Source organism: Tinamus guttatus, unplaced genomic scaffold, assembly GCF_059628265.1.
Source record: "Tinamus guttatus ecotype Peru unplaced genomic scaffold, ASM5962826v1 Tinamus_guttatus_pri_ptg000566l, whole genome shotgun sequence".
In the NCBI taxonomy this organism is placed as follows: Eukaryota; Metazoa; Chordata; class Aves; order Tinamiformes; family Tinamidae; genus Tinamus; species Tinamus guttatus.
This window is the reverse complement of record NW_028289100.1, coordinates 154,936-182,804: the sequence shown is the minus strand read 5'-3', so window position 1 is coordinate 182,804 and position 27,869 is coordinate 154,936. Positions and strand designations below refer to the sequence as shown.

At 61.9% G+C, this 27,869-nt stretch overlaps 1 protein-coding gene across 3 annotated transcripts; it reads left to right on the top strand.

The window, feature by feature from the left end:
* IGSF9B (immunoglobulin superfamily member 9B) lies at positions 1–27,869 on the top strand. 3 transcript variants are annotated; one of them, XM_088534545.1, is made up of 20 exons: positions 1–87; positions 4,789–4,986; positions 5,338–5,484; positions 5,895–6,046; positions 6,670–6,787; positions 7,277–7,418; positions 7,598–7,743; positions 9,186–9,328; positions 9,907–10,047; positions 11,257–11,373; positions 12,782–12,932; positions 13,041–13,152; positions 14,240–14,415; positions 15,120–15,346; positions 15,447–15,531; positions 16,150–16,311; positions 16,958–17,003; positions 18,395–20,038; positions 27,251–27,372; positions 27,646–27,869. In XM_088534545.1, exons 1-20 carry the CDS (start codon positions 24–26, stop codon positions 27,867–27,869), a joined length of 4,317 nt encoding a protein of 1,438 aa, XP_088390671.1. In that variant the 5' UTR covers positions 1–23. The 3 variants fall into 3 exon arrangements, with proteins under 3 accessions (XP_088390671.1, XP_088390670.1, XP_088390672.1); XM_088534544.1 differs by having other exon boundaries at positions 13,041–13,164; XM_088534546.1 differs by lacking the exon at positions 27,646–27,869 and adding an exon at positions 21,492–21,537 and having other exon boundaries at positions 13,041–13,164.

The following is a 27,869-nucleotide window of genomic DNA, read 5'->3' as shown; positions in this document are numbered from 1 at the left end:
GCGCACGGGGGGCCGGTGATACTATGATTTGGTATGTGGCCGCTTGGGTAGCAAGTGTGCTCGGCGCCCGCGGGCTGCCCGTGCAAGGTGAGTGCGGCGGCGGGTCCCGCTGCCACCTCGCGGGGACCGTGGGGCATCTTTCCCGCGCGCCCCGGGGGAGATTGGCCCGGGGATGGGGCGGTTTGCACGGACAGGGGCTTGTCCGGGGAGGGGGGAGCGCGCCTGGGGCATTTGCACCGAGGGGGGTTTGCAGCGGGGTGGCAGGAGCCCGTCGGGGGTTTGCAACGACGGGGACTTGCGGCGGGGTTTGCAGCGACGGGGACTTGCGGCGGAGCGTGGGGGGGGATATCGGGGGTTTTTGCTCCCTCGGTGGCTTGCAGCAGGGCGGGGGGAGCGTGCACCATGGGGTTGCACCGTCCGTATCTTGCAGCGGGGCCGGCGCTGGCGCAGGGGGGACCTGCGCCGTTCCCCGCCCGTCCTGCGGAGGGAGCCGCGGGGCCGCGCTGGGGGGCGGCTCTGCAGCCCCCGGGCCCGTGCGCCCCTGCCCCGGGGAGAGCTGGGGCGGGGGCTCGGAGGGGAGCAGCAGAATTTGCCCTTCCCTGCCCCTGCGGATAGGGCAGATGCCGAGGGACTCGCCCCCTTCCTGGTCCCCTCTGTCCCCCTCTGTGGTTGGCTCCTACCCCCAGATTTTGGGGTCCTTTTGCTCCTTGGAACCTGGGTCCCCCCCCGCCCCTTCCTCCCCGCTCCTGGCCCTGATGCTGGCGAGTCCTCCCGGGTAAACTGAGGCACGGGGTTGTCCAAGGTCAGCAGGGAGACGGTGCTGGGAAGAACGCGGCTTTTCCTGCTCGCGCGTCCTCTCCACGGCACCCCCTGCAGCCGTCCCTGCAGGTGCAAGGTGGGCCGTGCACCGGGACTCCTCCGGCTCGGGGAGAGCATCCCGCATCCCGGCGCCCGCTCCCTGCAGCGGTGCAGCGCCCGGGGCCGCATGCAAGGCAGCTGCTCCCGCTCGGAGTCGCATCCCGCAGTGTGGCGAGGCAGGGCGCTGCGTTGCTGCAATGCTCGCGGGGGGGAACCCCGGCCTCCCGCGCGGCCGCGGCAGCGCGTGGGGACCTTGGGCCGCTCGGCGATGCCCTTTGCGGCGGAGGGGGGTGTTTGAGCGCGGGGGTGCGCGCGGGGAGGCGCTGAATGAGCGCGCTGTGAGTAATGCGTGGGTGGGCGCTGCGCGTAGCGCTGCGGGGGCGCTGCGGGGGGGACCCTGCGGGGACGGCGAGCTCGCGCGGGGACAGCGAGCCAGCCGGCGCCTCCTGCTTGCGGCAGCCCCGGAGCCGCCCCTCGCGAACGCCCCGCGCGTAGAGGGGCTTTGGCTGGCGGGGTGACCGCGCTGTCCCCTCGATCCCCGTGCCGCAGGGACACGGGAGCTCTCCGCTTGTGGCGCTGCTGGCTCTGCCCCGGTGCCCCACGGTGGCCGCTTGACCTCAGCCGTCCCCGCGGCGCCTGTCCTGAGTCACCGGTCTGAGCGCTCCGGGGCAGCGCGAGTCACTGCCGCGGCTCCGCTCATCCCTTGGCTCATCCTGCTCTGTGGGGGCCATTCCCTGTGTGCCCCGAGCCCTGGGCTTGCTCCCCGGGCTGGGCTCCGGGGCTGCCTCCCCTCGCAGGACGTGCTGGCCTTGCAGCGGTGCCACCCCGCGGCCTCGCGAGGCTTCCCGAGGGATCTCGGAGCGCTAATCGGCTCAGCGAGGGAAGGAGGGCGGTCATGGTCCCCGTGCAGCCGCGCGGTGGAGGAGGGACCCGGCTCCCGGCGTCCCTCGTGACGCCAGGGGATTTCCTCAGTCTCCCCGGAGCTTGCATGGAGGAGACGCTCCTGGACCCAGCTTGCCTTGCCTGGGCGAGCTGTGCCCGTCCAAGGGGTCCCTCGGCGGTGCAGCCGCTCGGACACGGTGCAGGGATTTGCACGGGGAGCCAACTCCTTCCTGCCGGAGCTGGGCACCTCGCGACGTTCTTCTGGCACGGGGCGGCACTGGCACGGGGGTTCGCCAAGGGCTTCGAGGGCTTGGCTCTGCTCCGGCACCTGTCCTTTCCCGGGGCGTTTGGCCATTCCCGACTCGGATGGGAGCACGGGGGCTGAGCAGGGTGGTGAGGGATGTGCCTGTCTAGACAGCGGCCTTGCTGCTGCATTCGTGCTGTGATGCTCCGCTTGCATTTGTGGGTTACCCTGGCGGATGGAGCCTGCAGACCTTCCCTGGAGCTGCTGTGGGAAGGGACACGGGGACACAGCGATGTTCCTGCAGTCCCTTCCTACGCTGGCAACGCTCCCCCTCTTCCTTCCTGTGCCGTAGCTGTCTCCCGAGCTCGGGTCCTGCGGAGATCAGCTGGCCCTGCGAGCACGAATGAGAAATAGCTGCATGGCTCGGGCAGGCGCTGGCGCTGGTGGGAGGGCTGCGTGCGCCAGGAGCAGCGTGATTCAGGCTGCTTGCAGCACGGTTATTAGCTCTGGGCCTGCAAAAGCGCCCGCTCGGAGCGGCTGCGAGCGGCTCGGCGGCCCGGCGCGGCTGCACGTGGCCACCGGCGTGTTGCAAGCGCGCACCGCTCCGGCCCCTGTCACCCCCGGGTGTCCCGGCCCCTGCGCGAGACCCGCGTGGCCTTGTGCAATGCGCATCCCCCTTGGGGACAGCAGCTCGTCCCCTCCAGCTCGTCCTCGCCCGGCGCCGCCTCTCGCCGCGCGACCTTGAGGCGAGTCGCTTGACCTACGCGTGCGCTTTTCCATCCAGCTGGAAAATCGCGTTTCCCATGCTGGGCCGGCGCTGGAAGCCCGCATGCCGCCCCGGAGCTGGGGGCAGCCGGTGGCGGGAGCCCCCCGGGCACGGGGGTCACCGCGCTGCAGCCCGGCGCTGTCCTTGGAGCGACCCTGCGCGCTCACAGCGCCGCTCCGTCCTCCGGCACGGGCGAGCCGAGGCTCGGCCTCCCCGGAGGCCCCGGCGGAGCGTCGCCGCCGTCTTCCCCCTGGGACGCGTTCAACTCCACCTCCGCAGCTTGTGTCCTCGCCGCCTGGCACGCAGCTTACGCTTGTTTTTTTTCCTGGAGCCCGTTTGGTGACAAGGCCTGTTGATTGGGTTTTGTTTGTGTTTTTTTTTTTTTTATTTTTTTTTATTTTTTGTCTTGTTCCCTGCTTTGGGGTTTGCGAGCTCGTGGGTTTTCTCCCCATTTCTGACTTTATTTCTAAGCCACAGGTCTGAAACCCCCTGAACTTGGCTGGCAAACCAAGCGCGTTTAAAAATACACTTTGTTTGCGCTCTGTTTCTTCTGGCATCTGCGGGTTGTTTTCAAGCATTTCTCCACAAATGTGAGGGTGCGAAACTTTCTTTTTTTTTTTTTTTTTTAATTGCAAACTGCAGCACTCGGCGTTTTTGCGCTTAGGGGAGCTGAGCTCTGCCTGGCCACCCCTGTGGCAACGGGGGGCACAAGGACACGCAGGTGTCCCGGGGCTCCTTGATGCTGGTGCAGATGCATCCCGATGCGAAAGTAGAGGAGCATCCCAGGGGGGATGCGGATGTCTCCGGTGCCAAGGGACGGGCGCTCGCGCTTGTTAGTGGAGGTGAAGCGCAGCCATGCGCGCGCTTCCCCACCGGCCCCCTCATTAGACACCGGCGCTGCAAGCTGCCAGCAGCTGACCTATTTTCCCTCCGCGTGCGCTCCCGGCGCCGCGGCCAAGCGCGCGCGTGGGGGAGCTCCGGGCTCGGCCGGGGCGCTGGGACCTGCTGGCGCGGGCGACGCGGATGCCGGGGATGTCCTTGGATGCTCTTGAGCGGCACGTGACAGCTGCCGTGCCCAGGACCGTGGGCAGCGAAGGGGGAATCCTGCTGCAGCTGGTGCCATCTCCTCCCGCGCCGAGGAGCGCGTGGCGTGTCCCGCTTAGCTCGGGATGCGGCTCCGGCCTCGTGATGACTGGTGCAACGTGGCCCCGGCGCTCACTGCACATAAGGGGCCGGCCAGGTCCTTGCACGTCTCCCGCAGCGTGGCCGGGAAGAGCTCGCAGCTCCTCCCGCACTGCCGAGGTGCGAAAGCCGGAGCTCATCGGGATGCAGCGATAATGAGGCCTGGCGAGGTGGCAGGGGGAGGCAGGAGAGCGGCGCGCGCTCCTTGCCGGCTTGCACCCCGATGCCCCCCGTGCCCGCACCCCTTGCAGCGGGGCGCGGGATTCGGGCCCGGGTGGCGAGCGCGCCGGCCGGCCCCGCGCGTGCCGGTGCGCGCTTGTGCCGGAGCCAAAAATAGCCGGCGCTGCCGGGCTCGCGCGGCGGGAAGCGGTGATGTCACCGCCCGCCAATCACGGGCGGCCCCGCGGAGCCGCGCGCGCCGTGGGACGTGCTTCCCGCCCCGCCGCCGGCGTCCTTGCCGGGATGCTGCCCCCTGCATCCCGCCGTGCTCCTGGTGATGCCGCCCTCTCCCCGCGTCCCTCTGCCAGCCCTTCCCGGCTGCGGGGCCTGTCCCTGCTTTGTGCTTCCCTAGGGCTCTTCCTGCAGGGATGAGGCGCGGGAGGGAGGCGAGCGGCGCCGGGGCCAGGGTGGTGCCGCGTCCCTGCTTTGAACGTGCCACGATAGGAGGCCACCGGGGTGGAGCAGGGCCTGGGAGACCAAAGCGAGCTTCATTACCCCAGCCGGGAGCTGCACGGGTGGCACGAGGGCCCTGGGGACGCGCGTCACTCGCGTCGTGTCCCCTGGGCGCTGCCAGCGCCGCCTTTCCAGTGCTCCAGCCATGCCGACGGCCCCGTTTTCTCCTCTCTTCCCTCGGCAGGTGCCCACGGCTCGAGGGAGGAGCCGGAGTTTGTGACGGCGCGCGCCGGCGAGAGCGTCATCCTGGGATGCGACGTCATCCACCCGCTCACGGGGCAGCCGCCTCCCTACGTGGTGGAGTGGTTCAAGTTCGGCGTGCCCATCCCCATCTTCATCAAGTTCGGGTTCTACCCGCCCCACGTGGACCCCGAGTATGCAGGTCGGGTGCGCCAGGGGCGCGCGGGGCGGTGGGTGCCGCGCGGGGCCCCCGATGATGCCGGCCGCGCTCCTCCTCGCAGGCTGCGCGCGCTCTGCCTCTCCCTGCAATCTTTCCACCCAGTTGGTTTTAATTAAGCAGCGGCGCCGGGGAGCCAGCTGGGCTGCGTGGGACGGGAGCAAGCGAGGCGGAGAGGCGGAGGGTGACGCGTGGTGGCAGCGGCTGCTGCCGCGCGCAGCTGGGAGGCTCCGGGCGATGCTCCGGGAGCGGCGCTCGCGCTCCGGGGTGCTGGAAACGGGGATTTGTGCCGCGCCGGGGTGGAAGGCGCCTCCTGGACGCGTGCTCTCCCCGCAGGCCGGGCCAGCCTCCACGACAAGGCGTCGCTGCGCATTGAGCAGGTGCGCTCCGAGGACCAGGGCTGGTACGAGTGCAAGGTGCTCATGCTGGACCAGCAGTACGACACCTTCCACAACGGCAGCTGGGTGCACCTCACCGTCAACGGTGCGTGAGGACCGCGCGCGGCGGGACGGGAACGTGGGGATGCGGCGTGCAGAGAGGCCGGGCGTGAGCGGGGCGCCCAAAAACCCCAACGAGCACAAACCAGGCCCACTGTGTCTGCAATTCCATAGCGTAGCTGAGTGTAGTTTGCTTAATGGATGGTCATTAAGAAATGGGGCTGGAGCTGACAACCATCAGCAAGTCAAATCTTTATTTTCCTGACATTCAGGCCTGCTCGGATGGCTTCCTCGCGTTATTAGCGCTGCGCGTTCAGCTAATTAGCGCTTCTTCTCGCTCTCCGCATCGAGGCGCCTCTATTTTTAGCAGCGCTCGGGCTCTCCCCGCGCCTCGGGAGCGCGCGGGCCGGGATGGCCGCGCGGGGGGCGCTCACGCCGCTGTCCCCGTCCCCGCAGCTCCCCCCACGTTCACGGAGACGCCGCCGCAGTACGTGGAGGCCAAGGAGGGCAGCAGCGTCACGCTGACCTGCATGGCGTTCGGGAACCCCAAGCCCATCGTCACCTGGCTCCGCGAGGGAGAGCTGCTCGGAGCCGACGGGAAGTACCAGGTAGGAGCCCGGCTGCCGGGAACAGGGAGGAGGGTTGGGCCCCCGAGGACCCTTCTCCCATCTCCGTGGCGTAATTGGTAAATCAGGCATTGGAATCAGCGCGGGCACTAATGAGAGTAATTAGGAATCATTTGTTACTAATTGAAAGAGAAGGATGAGGCAGAAAGAGAGCGCCGGGGAGGGAGGGAGCGAGGCTGGCGCTTTCCATGGGAGAGCTCCCCAGGGGCAGCATTCCCGAGTCCTGGAGCCCGGCACAGCCCTGTCCTTCCCTCGCCATGTCCCTGGGACCCTGGTGTCCCTGGCGGGTCCCAGCGCTGTTCCCCGGGGATGGGATCCTCTTGCACGCCGCCTGTTTTGAAGCGTTTGGCAGCAGCGGAGCAGCTTGGAGTCTGGTGCGCGTCAATCATCTTCTGCGGAAGACGAATATATAGCAAGGGTGGTTTTTTTTTTTTTTCCCTCTTTTCCCTTGGCATTGAGCAGAAACGCGTGTTGGTTTATTAATATCAAAGCCGCGCAGGATGGGAAAGCCCATTTCGCAGCTGCCTCCGAAAGCCGCCGCGGCGCCCGGGGAAGCCGGCGCCGCTTGGAGCGGATGCTCCAGCGCTTCCCGCTCTTCCCGGCAGGTGAGCGACGGCAGCCTCACGGTGCTCTCGGTGAGCCGCGAGGACAGAGGTGCCTACACGTGCCGGGCCTACAGCATCCAGGGGGAGGCCGTGCACACCACGCGCCTGCTCGTGCAAGGTAACGCGGAGCACGGAAACCCTGTCCCGATCCAATTAGTGCCCGGCCGGGAGGGTCTCGTCCCGGAGGCTTGGAGCAGGGTCACGGCGCTGCCCTGGGGACCGCGCGCCCTGCATCTGTTGTGCCCGGTGGCAGCGCGGCCCGGTTAGAGGACAGAAATCCCCTTAATTGGGGCGCCCCGGCGGATGGGCTGTCATGCCGATTAAGCGGCCGTGCCGATTAGCAGCCGGGCTCCGGTCGCGGCTCCGCTCCGCCGGGGAAGATGGAGAATGTCACCGAGCGCCGCGTCAGATAGCGGCGACCCGCTCCCTGGGACTCGTCTCCCTCGTTCGTTAACTAAATGTTTAATTAGGTCAGTGCCTGCTGGCAGAGGGAGATGCCGGGGGTGCCCCGCGCTCCGCTGGCCGTGGTGGAGCTGCTGGTGGCCTCGGCTGGCCGAGGGTGCCCTGATGGAGCGGACACGGAGGTGACGCTGCTCTCGGTCCCCAGGGCCCCCGTTCATCGTCTCCCCTCCGGAGAACATCACGGTCAACATCTCCCAGGATGCGCTCTTCACGTGCCAGGCCGAGGCGTACCCGGGCAACCTCACCTACCTGTGGTATTGGGAGGAGGAGAACGTCTACTTCAAGAAGTAAGTCCGGGACCGTCCTCTTGGGGACAAGCCAGCTCCCATGGGATCGTGCATGGTCCCGGATTGCATGGGGTGGCCTCGCTCCCTGCCATGGATGGGGTGGGAATGGGCACGTTTGCACCTCCGGCTCTACTTTTTCCTCCATCCAGCTTGTTTTCCCCGCTTTTTCTCTTCCCCAGCGACCTGAAGCTGCGGGTCCGCATCCTGATCGACGGGACGCTCATCATCTTCCGCGTGAAGCCAGAGGATGCGGGAAAATACACGTGCATCCCCAGCAACAGCCTCGGCCGCTCGCCATCAGCCTCTGCCTACCTGACGGTGCAGTGTGAGTGGGGACAGCGGGGCCCTTTCGGGGTTCCCCCTGTCAAATCCCGGCTTTTGCGCTTCCCAGCGCCTATTACAGAAGCTGCTCCTCGTGGCGTGGCTCTCCAGGCGTTTGCCAGGAATGTTTTGGGGCAGTAAACGATCTAAACACGCGCAGGGGAACGGGCTCTGGACGGCGCGTTTCTTCCCACGCCTGTTCTTTCGGGCTCCCCCTGCTTTAATACGCAGTGTGCCGCGAACGTCCTGTGGCATTCAGCGGTAATGGCCTAAATTGCTACGTTGTGCAAGCGCGCTATTGCTCTGCTGCAAAACATAGTAGCGTTTTTGATTTTATAATGAAAGATAGGCCAGGACAAACCGGGCTCGAGAGCCTGTTCTGGAAGCCTTGGCGCTTGGGAGGGTAAATCCACCGCTGGCAAACGCAGCCTAATGAAAACCCTGCGCCCGGCGTTCGCTTTCGGAGCGCTGCTGGAGGGGTGGGATGACGGGCAGGAGATGGAGCTGCCTGGATGCTGTGCTTGGGAAGCCTTTGCTGGGGCAGATGCTTTGGAAAAAGGCTTTCTCCGTGCTCTGGGGAGTGCCTGTTGCCCTCTCGTTCCATGCAAAGAAGGGCACCGCTGGCTGCGCCGCCGGAGCACAGCTCCAGAACGTGCTTGCTTTTTGCAAAAGGAAACAATAGCAAAAGGGGATCTTGATTCCGGGGATCTTAATTCCATTTCTAGGCTATAGCACCTCTGCATTTAATTCTGTTTCTTCTCCCCCTCAGGGCAGGCTTTGGTCAAACCAGAGCTGGGAGGAACACGGGCGGCAAATATAATCCCCCTCTTACGGCAGCAAGGCCGCAGTAAATTCCCTCATTGATTTTGCTGCATTAATCCCAGAAAACAACTTTTCTGAGGCGCCAGGTTCTGCCCCCAGGCACGCCGGGCTGCATCCATATTTTCCAGAGGCCGGGATGTACCTTTTCCCACACTTGCAGCATTGCACCGGGTCTCTTTGCCTGCTGCAGAGCGGTGATTCCTCCCTTAGCGTAGCGTAAGCCCTGCGAGCAGCCTCCCGTGTCTAGACGGGTTTGTAGAAATACTCGCTCTTCTCATTAGAAGTAACTTTTTTTTTTCTTTTTCTTTTTTTTTTTTTTTTTTTAAAAAAGAGCTTCTTATTAAAGAAAGTCTAGATTCCCTCCAACCCACTCGCACTTAATTAAAAAGCTCTTAGAAGTGCTGTTAATGACACGTTCTAGACTGGAGGATTGCTAGACGCCTTAATGTGTGGGTGGCGACACTCGGGGAGGTTAGATACCTATTTTAAGCTTTTTGCATCCCGTTTGGAAGGGTGGAGGAGGCTAATTCTGAGCACAACCCCGGCTCGATTAGGCCTGGGGTGCGAGGACAAACAAATAGGAGGTAACTGGTGAGAGGACGTAACCTGCTGCTGCCCTCCCAGATCCTGCCCGCGTGGTGAACATGCCCCCCGTCATCTACGTTCCTATCGGGATACACGGATACATCCGCTGTCCGGTCGAGGCAGAGCCGCCGGTCACTCTGGTCAAGTGGAACAAGGACGGCCGGCCCCTGCGGATCGAAAAGGTAAAGGAGGCCCCGGGGGACCGGCGAGAGCTCCCCTTGGATGCAGGGAAAAGGCCCTTCCCGGCGGGAAGGGCTCCCAGCGGCTGCAGCTCTCGCCGGCAGATGTGGCGCTCGGCGCAGACTCCGTGGGTGGGATTCGTCTCGCCTAATTTTAGAGCTCTCCAGCGCTGGTGTCTGCGCTGAGGTCTCGCCTCCGAGGCGGCTCTTGCAGTCAATGGGAAGGGAATTGCTTCCAGGAAGCGGTTTTCCCTCTCAGCTGAGACGGTTACCCCTGGGTGGGATGAATCACACCCTAGGCGGACCTATTTCTCCTCATTAACTGGAGAAGGAGTCTAGATGCAGAGCCCAGGTGGAGGCTGCACGAATGCTGCATTGGGACAGCTCGATCTGGCTTTTTTTCCCCTTTTCCTCATTTGAGATGCGTTGGAGATGGGTTGGGAATTGAGCTGGACTCTTGCAAGGGATTTGGGCATCTCCTAGAGACCTCACGGCCACCCTGGGCTTAGGATGTTGAGGTTGTCTGCAAAACACCCTGTGGTGCGGGATGCGTGTCAACTCCGTCCCTCTTCCCGCCCCAGTATTCCGGCTGGAACCTGCTGGAAGACGGCTCCATCCGCATAGAGGAGGCAACCGAAGACGCTCTCGGCACTTACACCTGCGTGCCTTATAACGCCCTGGGGACGATGGGCCAGTCTCCCCCTGCCCGACTGGTGCTGAAGGTAACGTTCCCCGGCACCCTCGCCCTGCGGCCCGCAAGGCAGCTTGCTTTGTGCTCAGGAGCTTTTTCACTGTGGATTTTGGTACCTGCATGTTGCTAGTTCTGGTTTCCTATTGAGCACAGCCCTGCCAAGGCGGATTTTTTTACGCTGCTATTTAGTTTTCTGATTTTGTGCAGAAGCCGAGGTTTTCCTTGACTGTTCCAAGAGGGGCTTAGGCGCTCCGCAGCCTTTGGCACCCGCGTGGCTCGGCTCAATAACGAACCTGGTCTCTCGTGTCAGCACTGAGCACCATGCACGCGGGGCCTGACGCCCCTTGCAATGGCAGCAGCGCCCTCGGGGCGCGCGGGCTGCCAGGAAGCCCTTTGCAGGGCTGCAAATGCCCCGGAGATGCAGTGCGGCGAGCGTGCCGCGCGCCTGCGCTCGAGCGCGCGCCGCTGCAGCACGGGGCTATTTTTAGCCGCACTCGAGCGAGCCGGGGAAAACCTACCTGTGCTGCAGTCGCCCCTCGGAGCGCTGCTTCGCCCTCCCGAGCATCCCGGGCCGTGCGGACCGTCGGCTTCTTGCTGCGGGTGCCGGCGCGGCCGCTGCAGCGCGCGCAGGGCGAGTTGGGCAGCCACCGCGCGCGTCCCCGGCGCTGCCTTCGGTGCCAGCAAAACGCTCGGTTCCGCGGGCCGGGGTTAGCGGGGGATTTGGGTAACGGCGAGCTAAGCCCCGGGGGCTCAGCAGGGCCTTTGTGCGCGCGCAGCGGGCGGCCCCGGCGCGCTCAGGAGCTGCCGCCTTTGTTCGCCAGCAGAACGCGCCGCGCGCGCCCGAGCCGCCCCGATTAGCGGGTTATTGCCGAGATGGACACGATAACGTCGTGTAAACCTCCCCGCAAACACGCGCAGCCGCTCCTGTGTTTGCGGAGCTGATTAAATCGCGTTGCTCTCTGATGCCATGTGGGTGATTTTTATTTTTTATTTTTTTTTCTGTTTACCTCCTTAAAATTGAAAAAAGCCCGAGCAGAGTGGGCGGCTCTTAGGAGAAAACTTCCTCTCTGGAGCATGCAATTCCCTCCCAAAGCATGCCGTAAAGCTCGGATAATGCATGCTTCTCTGCACCTCCCGAGCCCACCCATTCCAGGGATTTATATATTTTGCAAGGGGCGCATTTGCGTTGGGGCAGCGGGTGGCATGGGCTGACCCTCCCTGCGTTTTCCCTTGGCTGCAGGACCCCCCCTATTTCACGGTGCTACCAGGCTGGGAGTACAGACAGGAGGCAGGGAGGGAGCTGTTGATTCCTTGTGCTGCTGCGGGAGACCCCTTTCCTATCATCGCCTGGAGAAAGGTACCCGGCCTGCCAGACAAATCTGCAGTGCCTTTGGCTTTTGATGAATATTGCAGACAGAGAAGCCACACTCTGTCCCGGTAAGAACAAACTGCAGGTACAGCTGCTTCGCTTTGGGCTGAGCCACTGCCATCCTGTCCCGCAGGTGGGTGGGGGAAGCCCGGCTTGCGGCGACAACACGACCACCAGAAACAGCCACAACCGCCCCAAACGCCCCGTATCTGGGGCCGTGACCCCCGCACGGCGCCCTCCTCGTCTTCCCGGCCCTCCTGCTCCGCTCCTGCCAGCAGGACGCGGTGCGGAGCCTGCCGAAGGCTGAGCCGGCCGTGGCCGCGGTGGCTTCGTGGCAGCAGCTCCGGAGGATCCCGGTGCCTCCCGGCATCCAGGGGGAAGCCACCGAGCCCTTGACCCCAGTGTGTCACTTCTCTCCAAGCCTCCCATCCCTTTCTGACCCCTCGCAGGGGTTTGGGAAAGCTCCAGGCCACCCGCTTGGCAGAACTGGGGTTGCCCCAAGACACCGGCGTGGGGCAGAGGGTCCCCGAGGGACAACCAGCCTGGGGGGCTCCTCTGGATGCTGCCAGCCTGGACCAGCGCTCACTGTCCTTGGTCGCATGGACTGCGCACGACCTACCTAGAACTTGTTCACACTGGAGTCCTTTGATCCGTCTTATCTTTTTCCTTTCCCCTTCTGACCGTCTTTCTTCTTATCTAGGTTTCTTTTGAACCTCTCTCGTGCCTCCTGCTCCTCTTTCCCTTCTCATGTCTCCTGGGCTGCTCTTCCCCGGTGGTCCCGGGCAGGGCTGCCCCGGGCTAAGCCGCGTTTCCCGGGAAGGGAGCAGCTGGCCGCGTGGAAGCGGACCTGCCTCTTGACGGCCTCGGCACCGATAACCCCCTACCCGTTAGCTCCCCTGCCGCTCCTGGGAGCGGAGCGAGCTCTTTGCAGGCGCTCCGCGAGCCGGTCCGCCGCAATCCGTGCGTGAACGGCAAGGAAGGGGCTCGGAGCGATGCGGGATTCGCGCCGCTCCGGATAACGGGTGTAAACAGGAGCTGTTCCGCGGTCCATCTTTCCGCTCAGCTTGCGAGCTCTCCAGGCACCTCTGCGCATGCCGTGCTGCCGGGTGCTCTCCGAGGCTCCCGAGCGGGAAAGGGTTCACGATGAAGCATCAGCCCGGTGCATTTGATGCTGCTTCAAGGGCCCACAGCAGGGCCCTTTGCTCGCGCACGAGCTGTGAGCATCAGCAGGTGTCGGGTCTTCCCAAAACGGGGCAAATCGGCCCTTTTGGGGTGACAAGAGAGGCCGGAGGCCTGGCCGAGCGTGCGCGTAGCCTGGCCGCAGCCTGGCCCGCGCGGCCCGCTTCTGAGTCGCGTCTCCTGTGTGTCGCCCCGCTGTCCCCGCTCCTTGCCCAAGGTAGGGAAGCCCAGCAGGAGCAAGCACACCACGCTGCCCGGCGGCACGCTGCAGATCCGCTCCCTCGGCAAGGACGACCACGGCGAGTGGGAGTGCATCGCCACCAACGTCGTCGCCAGCATTACTGCCAGCACTCACCTTACAGTCGTAGGTAGGCGCCTCGCTCCCGGGTGGGCTCGCGCTTCCCGGCGGGATGCAGCCCTGGCGTGGGGCCGCGTGCCTCGTCCCTGGCCGCCTCCCAGCGCGCTCTCTCCGGCAGGCACAAGCCCTCACGCCCCGACCGGCGTGCACGTCGGGGTTGCCATGACCTCTGCCAACGTCTCCTGGGAGCCCGGCTACGACGGCGGATACGAGCAGACTTTCTCAGTTTGGTACGGCCCTCTGTGAGTCATCCCGGCATGCTTTTGCTCTCTGCTTCTTTTCCTTCCTACTCAGCCCGAGCTTCTCGCCGCGGGGCGGGTGGTGGGAGGACGGCGCTCCGGGCCCTTCGCTGGCACCGGGGCCGACGTGGTGCCCGTGCTGATGTGGGAGGTGGCAATGGGTCGGTTCCTACGGGTGAGTGACCGGGGGGGCACCTCAATGCGCTCCTGGTGCTGTCTTGGCACTGCGGGGTGGCCGGGGATGCTCTTGGTTGCTCCACACACGCCTATGCTGCGTGAGTCTCCACTCCAGTCCCTGGGAGAAGCGTGATGTGGTAGAAACGACCCCAGCCTGCCCGGGGAGATGCCCAAAGCTCGTGACCTGCTGCGGGGGGTGACCCGTGGACCCAGCCGCGTTGCGTGCCCGATGGCGCTGCCCTGCGCGCCGGGGGACCCTGGGAGCTGTAGTCCCGGCCGCAGCGGCGCCGCTCCCCCTCGCTTGCTTCCATAGCTTGCTGCCGCTTCTACCCACCCGCCTTTCGCTGCCGTTCAGCGGCGTTACCCATCTCTCTCCTCTCCATCTCGTGCCTCCCGTGTGGTGGGAGAGGACTCGTGCCTGTACGGCGGTGCCTCTGTGTCAGTGCAGAGCAAACCCTCTGCAGTGGGGGCTCTGCAGCCGGGCTTCCCTCGAGGACGTGTGTCTAACGCGAGCGGGGAGGTGACTGATGCTTGCAATATCATTGCAGCGCCGCGCCGACGCGTGCGGCTGAGGGGCAAACGGGAGCCTGGGGAGCTTGGCTCTCCTGCTGAGCTGCAGTCGAGAAAAGGGTTCAGCTGCTGCTCTGCAGCCCTCCCAGGAGGAAAGATGAGGCAAAGTGCGCGTTTGGGTTGGGCGTTTGGCAGGCAGAGCTGCGGGGACTCGCTCGCTGCCCAGCAGTCACGGTGCCAGCCATCAGGCTGGAGCGTGAGCCCCGTGTCCACGCGCGTTGCTGGTACCAAACCATCGCTCGGGAAAGCTGCATTGCTGCTTTGAGAAGTTGACTTGGCCCCTTCGTCAAAGGCAGCTCCCCTGAGGGGCCGTCCCCGTCTCTCTCGGCAGGATGAAGCGGGCGCAGTTTGGACCCCACGACTGGCTGTCTCTCCCCGTGCCGGCTGGGTCCAGCTGGCTGCTGGTGGATACCCTAGAACCGGAGACCGCCTACCAGTTCAGTGTCTTGGCTCAGAACAAGCTGGGCACCAGCTCCTTCAGCGAGGTGGTCACTGTGAACACTCTAGGTGAGCTGGGTCAACGGGAGGAGGAGGAGGAGGAGGAGGGCTTGGGAGGGCTGAGGAGCAGCACGACCGCATGGCCTCGGCGCGTCTGCTGAGGATGGAGATGGCAACGGAGCCGTGGGGGACAGTTCACGGTCTGGAATGAAGCTTGAGAACCTTCAGTGCATGGGGGATAGTTCATGGAGCGGCTGGGATGAGGCTTGTGGCCCTTGGATGCATTACGCTACAGACAGCTCGTCCCACGAGGCAGCTCCGGAGAGCTGCACCGTGATGCCAGTCACTTTTCAGCTCTTCCTCAAGTGAAACTTGGGTCAGGAGTTATTAATAGAGTGCGAGATCGCTCATGTGCATCTCGGAAAGGAGCCATCACGAGGAGGCCCTTGTACAGGGTGCCTGCCTTGGGGCTGTTTCACAAGTAGGTCAGAGGAAGGAGGAGATTTTCTAACACGGTCCCCTTTCTCTTAGCATCCTTACGTTTTTATTTCCCCCTTTTTGGAAAGGCACTTCTGTGTCTCTGAGAAAATGTGCATGGGAAATTGTCCGAAACCCCAGGCAGGTGGGAAGTGCTGTTACACTGGTGGTCCAAGCAGGACAGTGCCTTTTGGGGATCCCTGGGAGGTTCCTAGCGGATATGGATCTAGAGAAGGATGCATTTCTGTGCTCTCCCTAAGCCCACCTCACCGGTGCGTCTGTCCCGTCTCCTCTAGCATTCCCTGTAACAACTCCAGAGCCTCTGGTGTTGGTTACCCCACCGAGGTGCCTCACAGCCAACCGGACACAGCAAGGCGTCCTGCTCTCGTGGCTTCCTCCCGCCAACCACAGCTTTCCCATCGACCGCTACATCATGGAGTTCCGCGTCGCGGAGCGGTGGGAGATCTTGGACGACGGCATCCCGGGCACCGAGAGCGAGTTCTTTGCCAAGGACTTGTCCCAGGTGAGCGGCGGCTGCCTGCCCAGCTCACCCGTGGGCCCGGTGCCGCTTTCCGGGCTGGTTTTCCAGCGGCAGGACGTGACGGGTGTGCTTGCTCTTTCAGGACACTTGGTACGAGTTCCGGGTCCTCGCGGTCATGCAGGATCTCATCAGCGAACCCAGTAACATTGCTGGCGTGTCCAGCACAGGTAAGCAGGGATTCTTTTCCTCTTCCTCCTCCTCCTCCTCCCTGTCCCGGCATCTCGGCCGCCTTTGCCTCCCGGAGCCTGCATCTCCGTCCCTCTGGATGTGCCTGGAATAGTGCTGCGGGCGCGGAGATGGGATGCAGGGAGGCTGCAGGGAGCCCTCCTCTCTGCAAGAAGCCGCCCAGCTGCGTCCGTGTGCAGGGATGAAACGGTCTCTCTCTGCCCCCAAGCGGTGCTGGCGCCGCATGCAAGCTGCTCGCGTGCTCGCCTGCCTCCGAAAGCCCCAGGCCTCTCGTGCGGCTCCTCTGATGGCATCTGACAGGGCTTTTTCATGGAGGCAGCGCCCACAGGGGCCGTGGGCATCGCTGTCCTGTGCCAGCTGCTGCTGGAGGCCAAGGGCGAGCGCCCGTGGCTGGTGGATGCTCGCCGACCCCACGCATGGGCAGCAGGGATAGTTTGGGGCAAATCACCTTCTGGGGCTGCAGCCTGAGCCCGTCCTGGGTCTGCAGCAGTGCGGGCTGGGTCTGAATCAGGGGCTTGTGCTTGAAGGTTCTGGTTCGCCGCCAGCAGCAGGCAGGGGTGCGCGTGCGCTCGGGTAACACCTGCCTTCCTCTTCTCCAGACATATTCCCTCCGCCTGACCTGACGGAAGACGGCTTAGCCCGCCCGGTGCTGGCTGGCATCGTTGCCACCATCTGCTTCCTGGCTGCTGCCATCCTCTTCAGCACCCTCGCCGCCTGCTTCGTCAACAAGCAACGCAAACGGAAACTCAAGCGCAAGAAAGGTGAGCCTCGGGCTGGAGCGCATCCCGTGTCCTTTCCATCTCCTCCTTTCTTCGCCCCTTGTCCCCAGTCGCATTGTGGTGGTAATGTTCTTCCCTGTCTGTCTCTTCTTCCATCCATGCACGTCTTCAGGTGAAGCCCTAACTTCATCCCTCAGCTGTGACTGAACGCGGCCGTGGTCGGGAGTGGGAGAGGAAGGGTGGGTGAAGAGGCACCAGAGAAGCTCTAGCCTGGGATTTCCAAGGGAGCTCCCTTACACGGTGACAACTCCTAGTCCCGGGGGCTTTAGGGCTGGGGATGATCTCGCACTTGGCCAGAAAGGGAGCAAAACTTGATGCAGCCGCCTTACCTCCCCGAGGTCCCCCAGACCTCGGCGTGCGGGTCGCTTCCTCCCTGCAGCAAGTGCATGTGGCGGGGGAGCTGGCGAGGGCAGGGGAAGCGCCTTTTGTGTGAGATTGTGACAGCAGGATTCCTAGGAAACTGTGACGGGAGCTGTTTGTTGTCAGCAACCATTAAAGCACTGGAGCAATGAAAACTTGGCCTCTTGTTGAGTGTCTTCTTTTGTGTTTTGATGTTAAGTTTGTCTGTCTGTGTCTTGTTGCGCCTCCTCAGCGTTCTCTCTTCTTTCCCCTTTTTATTCTTTTCCAGACCCTCCTCTCTCGATAACCCACTGCAGGAAGAGTTTGGAGTCCCCGTAAGTATCTGTCTTAGATGTGGCACCAAGTTGTGATTCGTCAAGTAGTTTGGAGATGCCTCTTTCTGCAGTTGTTGTTAAGGTCAAATGGAAACATCTGACCTTGTTTTACTGCTGCTGATGTTTTCCCTGTTCCCCGGACTTCTGGGAACAGAATAATTCTCAAGAGACAAACAGCCTTTGGAGCAAAAGGCAGCAGGGACAAACACAACAAAGTTTAAGCTAAGAGTCAACCCTGTGGAATTGTACACGTTGTCCAGAGCTGAACTTGATGAGAGGTTGAACTAAGTTACACAACAACCAGCTATGCTTCTCCCTAAGGAGAAGGGTTAGTCTGCTGCAATCGATCTTCCGTGCAAGCTCATTGTAGTTCTGAATCATTCTCCTTTTGCAGTGTTTTCTCTTGGGAAATTCAGATTGTCTTAAGTGCATTTTGCTCTTTTCCAATGAAGCGGCCCCCACTCGGCCTCTTCCCACGTGTACGCACAGGTTGTGGATTATGGTTCTGTACTAGCCCCAACTTCTTGCAGATCGTGTCAAAACTGCTCAAGTGTGGTGACCAGAAAGAGCCGCTAAACAGTGGGAGCATCTTCCCCATCTGAATGCAAGAATGAGAGATCTGAACACCTCAAGCTTTGGCTCCTGGACCTTTGTAAAATGGCCCAGTGCTGGTGGCTTTTCATCCTTCTTTTTGCCTGTTCTTGACCATGCCTGCATCATCTCTGTTGGATCTGTTCCACTTTGCCCTTCAGTCCTGTTTGTCCAAGGCTTTCTAAAAAGGGATGACTGCACCATTTTCATGCTGTCTCTCCCTGCCACTTTTCTTCCTTTTGAGGCTCTTACATTTGAGTGTTCAAGGTGAGGAAAACTTTGGTTTCAGTTTACCCGTCAGCTTCTATGAGGGAGAGGTGGAATTCTGCAGGAGGGAATGTTTTCCCGATGTTCCTCTGAAGCCCTAGAAGTCAGAGAATCCCTTTTCTCAGACGCTTTCCCGGGTGAATGTAGAAAGCTTAAAGGAGTTGGAAGTGAGCTCTGGATCTTTTGCCATGCTGGGAGTGTGGAGCTCCTTGCAAGGCGCTGGAGGAAACTTCTTGCTTTAGAGGCATGTGGAGGTGTACTGAGCTCTGCTGAGGCCTGGAGAATTCGAAGGAGATACTTGCTCGTCTCCTACTTGCTTTTCCCAGTCTCCCGGGCTGTGTTAGAGCCAGGCAAGGTTCTTCCATCTTAACAATCCCTACGCGAACCTCTTCCAGCGGTGCCTCTTTTGAGAGCGCGTGGCACGTTGTTTTCTGGATCTAGCTGGACTTTGGTCCGGCACTTCTTCTGGGCATGGATAACTTTTGTCCCCTCCCTGTGACCGTGCCCTTTCTTGGTTTCTCTCCGTGGTCCAGGTTGTCTTCCGGCAAGGTGAGTCCCGAGAGCATCCGCACGCTCCGTCCGCCCTCGGAGTCCTCCGACGACCAAGGCCCGCAGGCCAAGCGGATGCTCAGCCCCAGCAAGGAGAAGGAGCTGTCCCTTTACAAGAAGACCAAGAGGGCCATCAGCAGCAAGAAGTACAGCGTCTCCAAGGCTGAGGCCGAAGCCGAGGCCACGACGCCCATCGAACTCATCAGCCGTGGGCCAGACGGCCGCTTCGTGATGGACCCGGCGGAGATGGAGCCCTCTCTGAAGACGCGCCGCATCGAGGGCTTCCCCTTCGTGGAGGAGACAGACATGTACCCCGAATTCCGGCAGTCGGACGAGGAGAACGACGACCCCATCGTGCCCGCCTCCGTCACGGCCCTCAAATCCCAGCTCACCCCTCTCTCCTCCAGCCAGGAGTCCTACCTTCAGCCACCAGCATACAGCCCCCGGTTCCACCGGGCCCTGGAGGGCAGCGGTGCCCTCGAAAGCCACCTGCAGGCCACCGGCCAAGCCCGCCCGCCGGCCCCGCGGGCCTTCCACCACGGCCAGTTCTACGGTTACCTCAGCAGCAGCAGCCCCGGCGAGGTGGAGCCGCCCCCCTTCTACATGCCCGAAGTCAGCCCGCTGAGCTCCGTCATGTCGTCCCCGCCGCTGCACCCCGAGGGGCCCTTCGGGCACGCCACCATCCCCGAGGAGAACGGCGAGAACGCCTCCAACAGCACGCTGCCCCTCGCGCAGACGCCCACGGGCGGCCGCTCGCCCGAGCCCTGGGGCCGCGGCGAGTTCCCCTTCGGCGCCCTCGAGGCGCCCGCCGTGCCGTTCCCGCAGCCGCCGCAGCAGTGCGACGTGGCCGAGAGCGCCCAGCCCGCCGCCTGTCTTCCGCGGGGGCCGCCCCCGTCCTCCCTCCAGGTCCCCGCGTCCTACCCGGGCATCCTGCCCCTGGAGGCACCAAAGAGCTGGACTGGCAAGTCACCCGGCAGGAGCCAACCCTCTGTGCCCACCACCACCACCACCAAGTGGCAGGACAAACCTATGCAACCCATGGGGAGCCAAGGGCAGCTAAGACATACCAGTCAAGGTATGGGCATACCCGTGTTGCCTTACCACGAACCGTCCGAGCCCGTGGGCCACAGCGGCACAAGCACATTCAGCCTGGACACCAGGTGGTACGAGCCCCAACCCCGACCTCGGCCCAGCCCTCGGCAAGGCAGGAGGGCTGAGCCCAGTTTACATCAGGTGGTGCTACAACCTTCGAGGCTTTCTCCTCTCACCCAAAGCCCCCTCAGCTCCCGCAACAGCTCCCCGGAGCTGATGGCCCGCGCCCGCCCGCGCCCGGGCCTCATCCAGCAGGCCGAGATGTCCGAGATCACCCTGCAGCCCCCGGCCGCCGTCAGCTTCTCCCGCAAGTCCACGCCGTCGACGGGGTCCCCGGCGCCGAGCAGCCGGGGAGACAGCCCCAGCTTCCGCCCCGCCACGGCCTTCACCGCCCTCGGCACCGGCTATTCTGGCTCGCAGGGCTCCTCCGTGCCCGCGGACACCGTGGATGTTTTCGGAGAAATCCCCTCTCCGCGGAGGGCTAGCGAGGAGATTCTCCGACCGGAGCCCCCCCCGACGACGGTAGCCACTTCGGGGTAAGTGCGGGCAACCTGTAGTCCCCCGACGGCCCCTTCCCGGCTTCCCCCACCCTGCCTCACCCGCTCCCTCCGACTCCCTTCCCCGCCATCATCACCCGAACTCATAGGGTGCGTCCGGGCGCGCTGCAGCATCCCTTTTGGAGACGGCGTCCCCGCGGCGGGCGCGCGCCTCGGCCGGGGCTCGCGCCGCGGGCGCAGCTTGCATGGCCCTCGCGGTGCCGCTGCCCGGCAGCTCGCGTAGGCAGAGGCGCTTCCCGGCGTTCCCGGCGCCGCCGGGAGCCTCCGTGCCTCGGGATACAGGCCGCCCGCTAGGCCGGCGAGGCCCCGAGTGCTGGCGCGGCTCCCGCGCTCGCGTAGGTAAGTCCTGGTGTTACTGGCGGTTGTTTCCTCTTCCAGTTGCTGGCTCTTGGCTTTCTTCGAGCGTTAGGGCCGTTGTGGCTCCTTGTCTTCCTCCTGTTCCTCCTTCCCGCGGAGCCTAGAGAGCTTTAATGCATGACAGAAACAGCTCTAAAAGTCACCTTGCCGCCCCATCTGCAAAAGGGATGCTGCAGCCCCGGGACGCGGGCAGGGAGAGAGAGATCAAGGACTTAGCCACACCAGCAGCGTGTAAGGAGAGGAAAAAAAAACCCAGCGGAGATCAGGAAGCCGCCGGCACGCTCAGATCCTGCCCCAAAGAGGGAAGTGGCTGCACTAGACTGTAGCGGCTGGTTTTCCAGGTACCAGGGTTGCTCCAGGCAAAGCGTCTTTCTCTCTCTCTGTATTCCTTCTTCCCCTCCGTCTCTTCCGCAGCACCTTAGATCCCGTGGCCGTGCTTCCGTCCATCCTTTCGTCTCGCTCCATCCTGGCTCGTTGCGCGCTGGGCTCGCGGAGGAGAGGAGCCGGGGCGCTCCGGGCCGGCGCCGCGGCGGGGGCGGGAGGCAGCCGCGTCACCCCAGCGCCCTCCGCATTTCACTCCCGCTCTCTGGTACCTGGAAGCGCTAAGGCCTTAGAAAAACAGAATCCACGGAGCCCGCGGGCACTGCCGGGCGCCGGGGTGCGTGGGGCCGAGGATGGGGTGGGTTGAGGGCCTGCAGGAGCCCGAAACGAGTTTGTGCGGCCTTTGACAGCACAGACACCCCTCTCTGGACGTGCACATGGATGTGATTGAGGTCTGCAGCCGGGCTCCGAGCCAGGTCCCTACGAGTCGCAGGTGCAGGACAGCCCCAGGACCAGTCTGTGTTAGAGCACTGTTGTCCGTGCTTTTATGCAGTGTATCCATTCGCTTTGTTGATTACTCTGATTTCTTTTCCTTTCTTTTCTGTTTCTTTCCCCCCTTTCTTCTCCAGACTTGTTTCGTTTGTGTTTTGGTTTCTTTCCCTCCTTTTCCTTTGGAGTTTTTGACGTGCTGATGTGTTGCGGAGCTCGGCTCCTTGCGGGTGTTGATAACTGCTTTGTTTTTGATTAATCTCAGCTATCTGGGCAGTGTTGTCGAGACAAGCTTCTCCTCAGCTCAATAGGTAAGGGTGATCCATGTCCGAAAGGATGGTGTGGGCGCTGCGGAGGGTGGCCGGGAGTGGGGCATGACAGGGGACATGGAAGGGGCTTTTCCAATACCATCTCTTCCTTTAAAGGGGAATAAGGAATTGCAAAACACTAGGGTACACCTTTGTACACAGAGTCTCTGTGGCTTTTGGGTTTCCCCTCTCTCCGTGTGCCTTCGGGAGGCAGCAGGTCTTTAGGGATGCGGTGGGCACGGAGCTCGGGCCGGCAGCTCTTGTCTCGCTGGGGCTGCGAAGCTCCAGGGCGATGCCGTAGGGAAGGGGCTTTGTTGGGAGAAATAGCTTGGGATCTCCCGGCTGATCCCAACAAGCAAGAGTTCACACCGTGCACTTCGAGCAAGGGAAGGGTCATCCTGTGGTTCAAGTCAGCTGCAAGTGGTGCTTTAGGACTAGGGCTCCAAAATGAGTCTCCAACTCTATTCCAGGAAACAGGGGCTTTTATTCCCATCAGTAGTTGGGTCTGTTTTCTTCTTCTTCCATTTTTTAGAATGTAAAAGTATTGGGAAGTTGTCTTTTCAAGATGGATTTTTATGGCTCGCAGTAGTGCAGCCACAGTTTGAGATTGCTGGGCAGACATTTCCCCTTTGCTGTAAGCTGTGGCGAGCGTAGTCACAAGAAAAACCCTCCCTGTGTGAGATACTCCTCAGAGGAATGCTGCAAGGCCTCTTCTGACCCAGCTGGAATGGAACAGCTCTCTCAGATAAGCTCTCCCAAGGGAACATCCCTCAGGTTTCCTCTGTTTGCTAAAGCCAGGCCAGATCGTAGTCGTTCCCACCGCTAGGATGCAGGAACTCAGACCCATGCGGCTGTTGGGAGGACTCCTTGTGACAGGGATGTGCTGTGGCACGTGGGACTGTGTCTGGGGCCTGCTGGTGCCCTGGCCTCGCTGGGACGGGTCTTGTAAGAACTTGCACTTGCTGCTGAGGATGGTGAGGGAGGAAGGCAGCAGGTCAGCGTCAGGTTGCGGGCTGGGCCAGGTTAGAAGGATGGGGACACGGCAAAGGGAGCAGGTTTGGGACACAGGCTCCGTGGGGCGGACCACGTCCTGGAGCGCTGTCCTTGCTGCTGAAGAATGTGCTGACAAAACGTGGCCACCTTGACCTCTTGAGCACTTGGCCACCTTCTTCCTGTGTTTGCCTGTGCCAGCTCCAGGGCAGGAGGTCCTGCAAGGAGCAAAGTTAGCACCAAGCCTTGTAGAAACCAGCTGGGCTGCATCAGCGAAGTGGGAAACCTTCGGCAAGACCTTGGTTGTCTTCTCTCCCCTTTTCCCACCACGCTTCCCGGCTTCAGAAGGGCTCCCACGTTGAGGAAGCACCAGCAGGAGCTCGCACCCGAGTTGGGCATCCCCTTTGAGCAGGCTGGGGTTCGTTCTTGCACGGATACTCGCTCCGGTGTCTGGTGGTGGGAGCCGTGGGCTGGCGGAATAGGAGCAGGAGAGGAAGGGGCAGGATGCTCCTGCCCTGCGGGATGTTTGCTGGGGAGCGATGGCGCGTCCCGCTCCGAGACGCTGCCGGGGAATCCTGGTGCTGCAGGGGTCGGAGCGGCAGCAGCGTCTCCAGAGCTGTTATCCCGAAAAGGGAAGCCAGGAGGAGAATAAATCTCGCTCTAATAAGCGAGGCATCCCGTAAAGAGCCCAGCCTAGTAATTTCTTTATGATTTGGGGGTCATAAAATTGTCAGTGGATGCAGAGCACGGGGATTTTATAGCAGCCCAGCCAGATTTCTGCACTGCAGTAATAAAAGGGGAGAGCAGGAGAGGGAAAGGCACTTTCTGAGCTCAGTGGCAGCTGCAGCAGAGCCCGCGGGAGGGAGCGCAGAGCTGTAACCCACTGCCACCACCGGCAGCGTGTCCTTGTGCGCGGCGGGTAGCTTTTTATTCTTAAAAGCAGGGCTAAATTAGGCAATCCCTGGCTCGGTCCTAGCAGTTTTCCCTTGCTTTCCAAGGGGCTGCAGCGAGGGAAGAGGACGTTGTCGTCTCCCTGCGAGGGGGAAACCCAAAATCCACAGACCAGGCGCCGAGGGCCGGGGCCGCGGGCTCCGCGGGCCGAGGAGCAGCCCTCGCTCCCGCTTTCCAAGCACACACGTTCCCCTTTAAAGACTGTCCATGTGCTGCTCCCTCTGCATGTGTTTCACGCCGCCTCCCGCTTGGAGAAGTTGTGAGTCCTCTTGTCCGAGTGCGTTTTTCTCTCTTTTTCTTTTTTTTTTTTTTTTTGGTTGTTTTGTTTTTTCTTATTATTTCTTTCTTTTTTTTCAGTCTCTTTGGTTTCCTTATATCCTTTCTCGCTCCTGTTTCTCATTTATCTTCCTCTCTTCTCTCCCCTGTGACTGGACCCCCCTCTCTCCTGTCCTGCCCTCCTTCCCTCGCCCCGGTGCCCCCGTCCCTCTCCTCTCCGCATGGTGCAGTCCGTGGTGCCCATGGGTTGTGTTGTCCCACGGAAAGGTTGTGCCCCGCTGCCTCGCGTCCTGGCAGCGCTGGCCAAGGGGCCGTGGGTTTCCCTGGCGCCGAGGGGCAATTCCTGCTCTCGGGAAGCGCCTCGTGGCACCGGCGGCATCTCCGTGGCGGGCGCAGGATTTGGGATGGACAAGGAGCCTCCTGTGGGCGAACTGCCCTGTTCATCTGAGGGGGATGAAGGGCCGAAGGAGCCTGGCTGGGACTGTGGGGGCTCTGGAGTTGTCCAAGCAGATGTTTAGATCCATAAGCAATTCCCGGATTTTGCTGCCTCGGTTCGAGGAGAGAAGGAAACAGGGAGCATGGTGGCAAGGAGAGCTCCCTCCGCAAGGCCCAGGGTCTGTCTTGTGGCCCCTTCTGTCAGTGGGTTCCCCTTCTGTGGGCAAGAGGGCTGGCGAGCTGCTTCCATGGGCCTTCTCCCTTCCTGGGCCTCCCGCCTGGAAAAAGAGGAGCGAAGAGGAGCCACGGAGATGAATCCGTTGGGCTGGGCTGGCGGAGCGGCCCCTTTCGCCCTTGCCCATCGCGAATGCGGGAGCTCCTCGCGACTCAGCGACGAGAGGAGCCACAAGGCACCAGCCTGGAGAAGGTCCCGCTTCAACCCTAGGCCCTTCCCGCTCCGAAGAGCCCCGGGGCCGTTGCGCTCCCTGCAGTGACCTCCTGCCCGTTCCTTGCTCCCTGGGAAGGGTTGTGCTCCGGAGACTCGAGGGGAACTCGATTTCTGCGCGTTCCGTGGAGGCCAAGGGCTCACGTCAGGAAGTTACCTGCTCCTCCGTGCTGGAGGCCATGTTCGCCCGCGTCCCTGAACGTCCCGTCTGTTGGTGCCGAAGAGATTTCTCAAGCACGGGCAGCTGCCCAAAATGCTAAATCTGGGGGCTGGAAGAGGCTCTTGGCTGGGCTTAAAATGAAAATTAATTTGAAAGAACTGGAGCCCTTTAAAGAAAGAAAGGGTGGGTAGAGCAGATAAAACTTGGCTGGTGAGTAGCATCATTTCGTCCTCCGCTGTATCTCTTCCTTGCCAGAGGTCAGACAGTATTTATAGTGACACATGGGTTCAGTGCGCTCAGTGTTTATATTTGTGTGCATAAATACAAGCCCAATTACAGAGGACTAGTAGAAATGAGCTCCAGGCAATTTCCTCATAATCCCTCGTGTAAATCTGTCTAATTTTGTCAACATGCCAAAGTTAGCAGCAGCGTCTTAGGAGGAAGAAAAATAGGAAGGGAAATAGCGAAAGGTTTTTGCGAGTCAGGACTTAATGGTGAGAGCGAAGTTGCCTGGGGCCGTGGGGCACGGGTGGTGGCACAGGGATGCTCATGGGCCAGGCCTGGACTTTCCTGCAAGGAAAAACCCTCCGTAGGATGTGTATATTCAGCGGTGCATGAAGCTCTCCCTCCTGGGAGAGCAGTGGAATGGCTGGTGTCCTTGGCACGGTCCTCTTTCCATTTGCTGTTTCCTTTCTTGTCTGCAGCGGGTTTGAATCGAGGGAGGTGAATGTGCCTCACTCCTGCACTCGCAGACTTTAAGGGGGATTTCTCACCGTTTCGTTCCTTTCATCACGCCCCTCTTTTTCCTTCGAGCCAGTCTTGGCTATTTGCTGTTCAACAGCTCTTGGGCTGCGACTGAATACCCTGAAGTGCAGTGAAATGTGAACGGAAGAAAAACGCCCTGTGTTCGGGTAGAAACGAGCCTGTCGTGAGGACCGTTTCTGATTAATGCTCGGTCCAGATATACGGCCTCAAGTCCTGTCCCTGCTCAGTCCGCCTCTACTTCTGTGAGTGTCGGAGCCGAGGAGCAGGACGTGCCCTTTACACTCGCGTTGTTGTAGCTAGCTTGGGAATTGCCACCGGGGAAAGGTGGCAACGGGACGGGATGGGCTGGGGACATGAACCCTACCAGAACCACAAAAACCCAAGGATTCGGGAATCGCTGTTGGTTACACCCATGGCGTGGCTGTTTTCAGAAGGTTCGGTTGTTGTGACATGGGAAGAGTGTCTATTTTTCCAAGAGGTAGGACAGGGCAAGCGCTGATGGAGTTGGAAGCACGCTGGTTTTCCAGGCTTTCCGTGCTGGAGCTGGGCTCGAGCCTTGGCTTTGCTGCAGTGAGAGGTGTTTGGTGGGTGTCCCCCGTGTCGTCTCTGGGCTCCTCGTGTGCTCTGTGAAGGCTAGAACTGCTCGCTGGTGACTACAGGTGGCCCAAGGGGTCTTTGCTCAGACTTGTGTCTCTGCGGGGTTGTGTATCTGTGCAGCCTGGAGAGGTGTGGAAGTAAACTGGGAAAAGGGGAAGTGGCAAGAGGGGAGATGATGGGATGAAGGCGGGAGCTGGATCCCCTTCTCTCCCAAGGAAAATGCCTTCCCCTGCTCCCTACGGCAGTCGCAGCTTCCCCATCCCCAGGCGGACAAACGGGACCATGAGGGATAACAGGGTGTAAAACCAACCTCTGCAGAGGGGAAGCTGCTTAACCTTGAGCAGGTTCTTGTAGAAAAGCTACTTGGGGAATAAGCGCGACAAGCAATTTATAACGGCTGCCTCTTCCGCAGGAAAAATCCCTTTTGCAAATGCCCTCCCTCTCCCCCACAGTGACACCCCATCCCTGTTGTTCCCATTGCAAAGTCACGGGAGGGCAGGAAAACGCGGCGCCTGGCACGGTCTCCGTGCCAAGGATTGGAAGCTCCCGTCGTGCCGCGTCCGTCGCTGCTTGTGGTGGGGACCCGGCCGTCCCCGCCGTGTCCCCCGTGTCCCTATGTGTTGTGTCCCGTCCTCGGGAGCGGGGACAGGCAGTGTCCCAGTCTCCGTGCTGTCTGTCAGGCTGGTGTCGTCGGAACCGCCTGTCTTCTCCATCCATCCCAAGGGGGTTTCCCACGACTTCCCAGAAAAGCCTTATCGGACATAGGATCTGCCCCATCCTTTTTATTTTCCCGGTGCTGGGGCTGCCGCGAGGATGAGCTGGGGTGCCCGTTGCGCTCTCGCATGGCTCTTGCGCCCGCACACGTTGCGTTTCCTCCGCAGGAACAGCCGGATCCGTGCTCATCCCGGCACGCAGGACGGGATGCAGGACGGCACGGGACGGGCGGCCCCCCGTGGCCGCGGGCGCTGCCTCCTCGTGCTCTCTCACCTTTTCCTTTTCCATGGCGCAGCTGGCTGGGGTTGGCCGCCCCGAGGGACGTCGTGGGACCCAGCGTGGCCGGGAGCCGCTCATGTCGCCTGTCTGCTTTTCCTTTCTAGAAAACGTCCATCTCCGTCCCGGGACGCTGCTGCACCTGAGAGGCTCGAGGCTCTGAAATACCAGCGGATAAAGAAGCCCAAAAAGTCATCCAAGGGCTCCTCGAAATCCAGAAAGCAATCCAGTGAGTCCGAGGACCCTGAGGTCCCCAGCTAGCTCCCCGGCCACGTGGGCATGGACGTTCCCCATTCCCGTCCTGAGGGCTCAAGCAGGTCCCGGCGCAGGGGGCTCCAGCCTCGCAGCCGGCGCCTGGTTTTGTCACCAGGGTCCCCAAGGGCCTGGCCCTCTCTCCCTGCGCCGAGCAGCAAGGGTCGGGACGCTTCCCGTGAGTCCCGCTTCCCGATCCCGCTCCGGGGGCTCACGCGCCTCCCTCCTCTCCTTCCCTTTCTCCCCGCAGATGGTTCTGCCTCCCAGGTGCAGCAGCTGCCCAGCTCTCAGGTACTGTGGCCTGACGAAGCTGTCTGCCTCCGCAAGAAGAAGAGACACCCTCGTCAGGACCCCTTCGCCCGCCTCTCGGCGCTCAAGGACGACCTCTGTCACCGGCAGCTCCCCGAGGACCAGACGGCCATTCTCAACAGCGTGGACCACGACGACGCCGGCGGCCACGCTACCCTGCTCTAG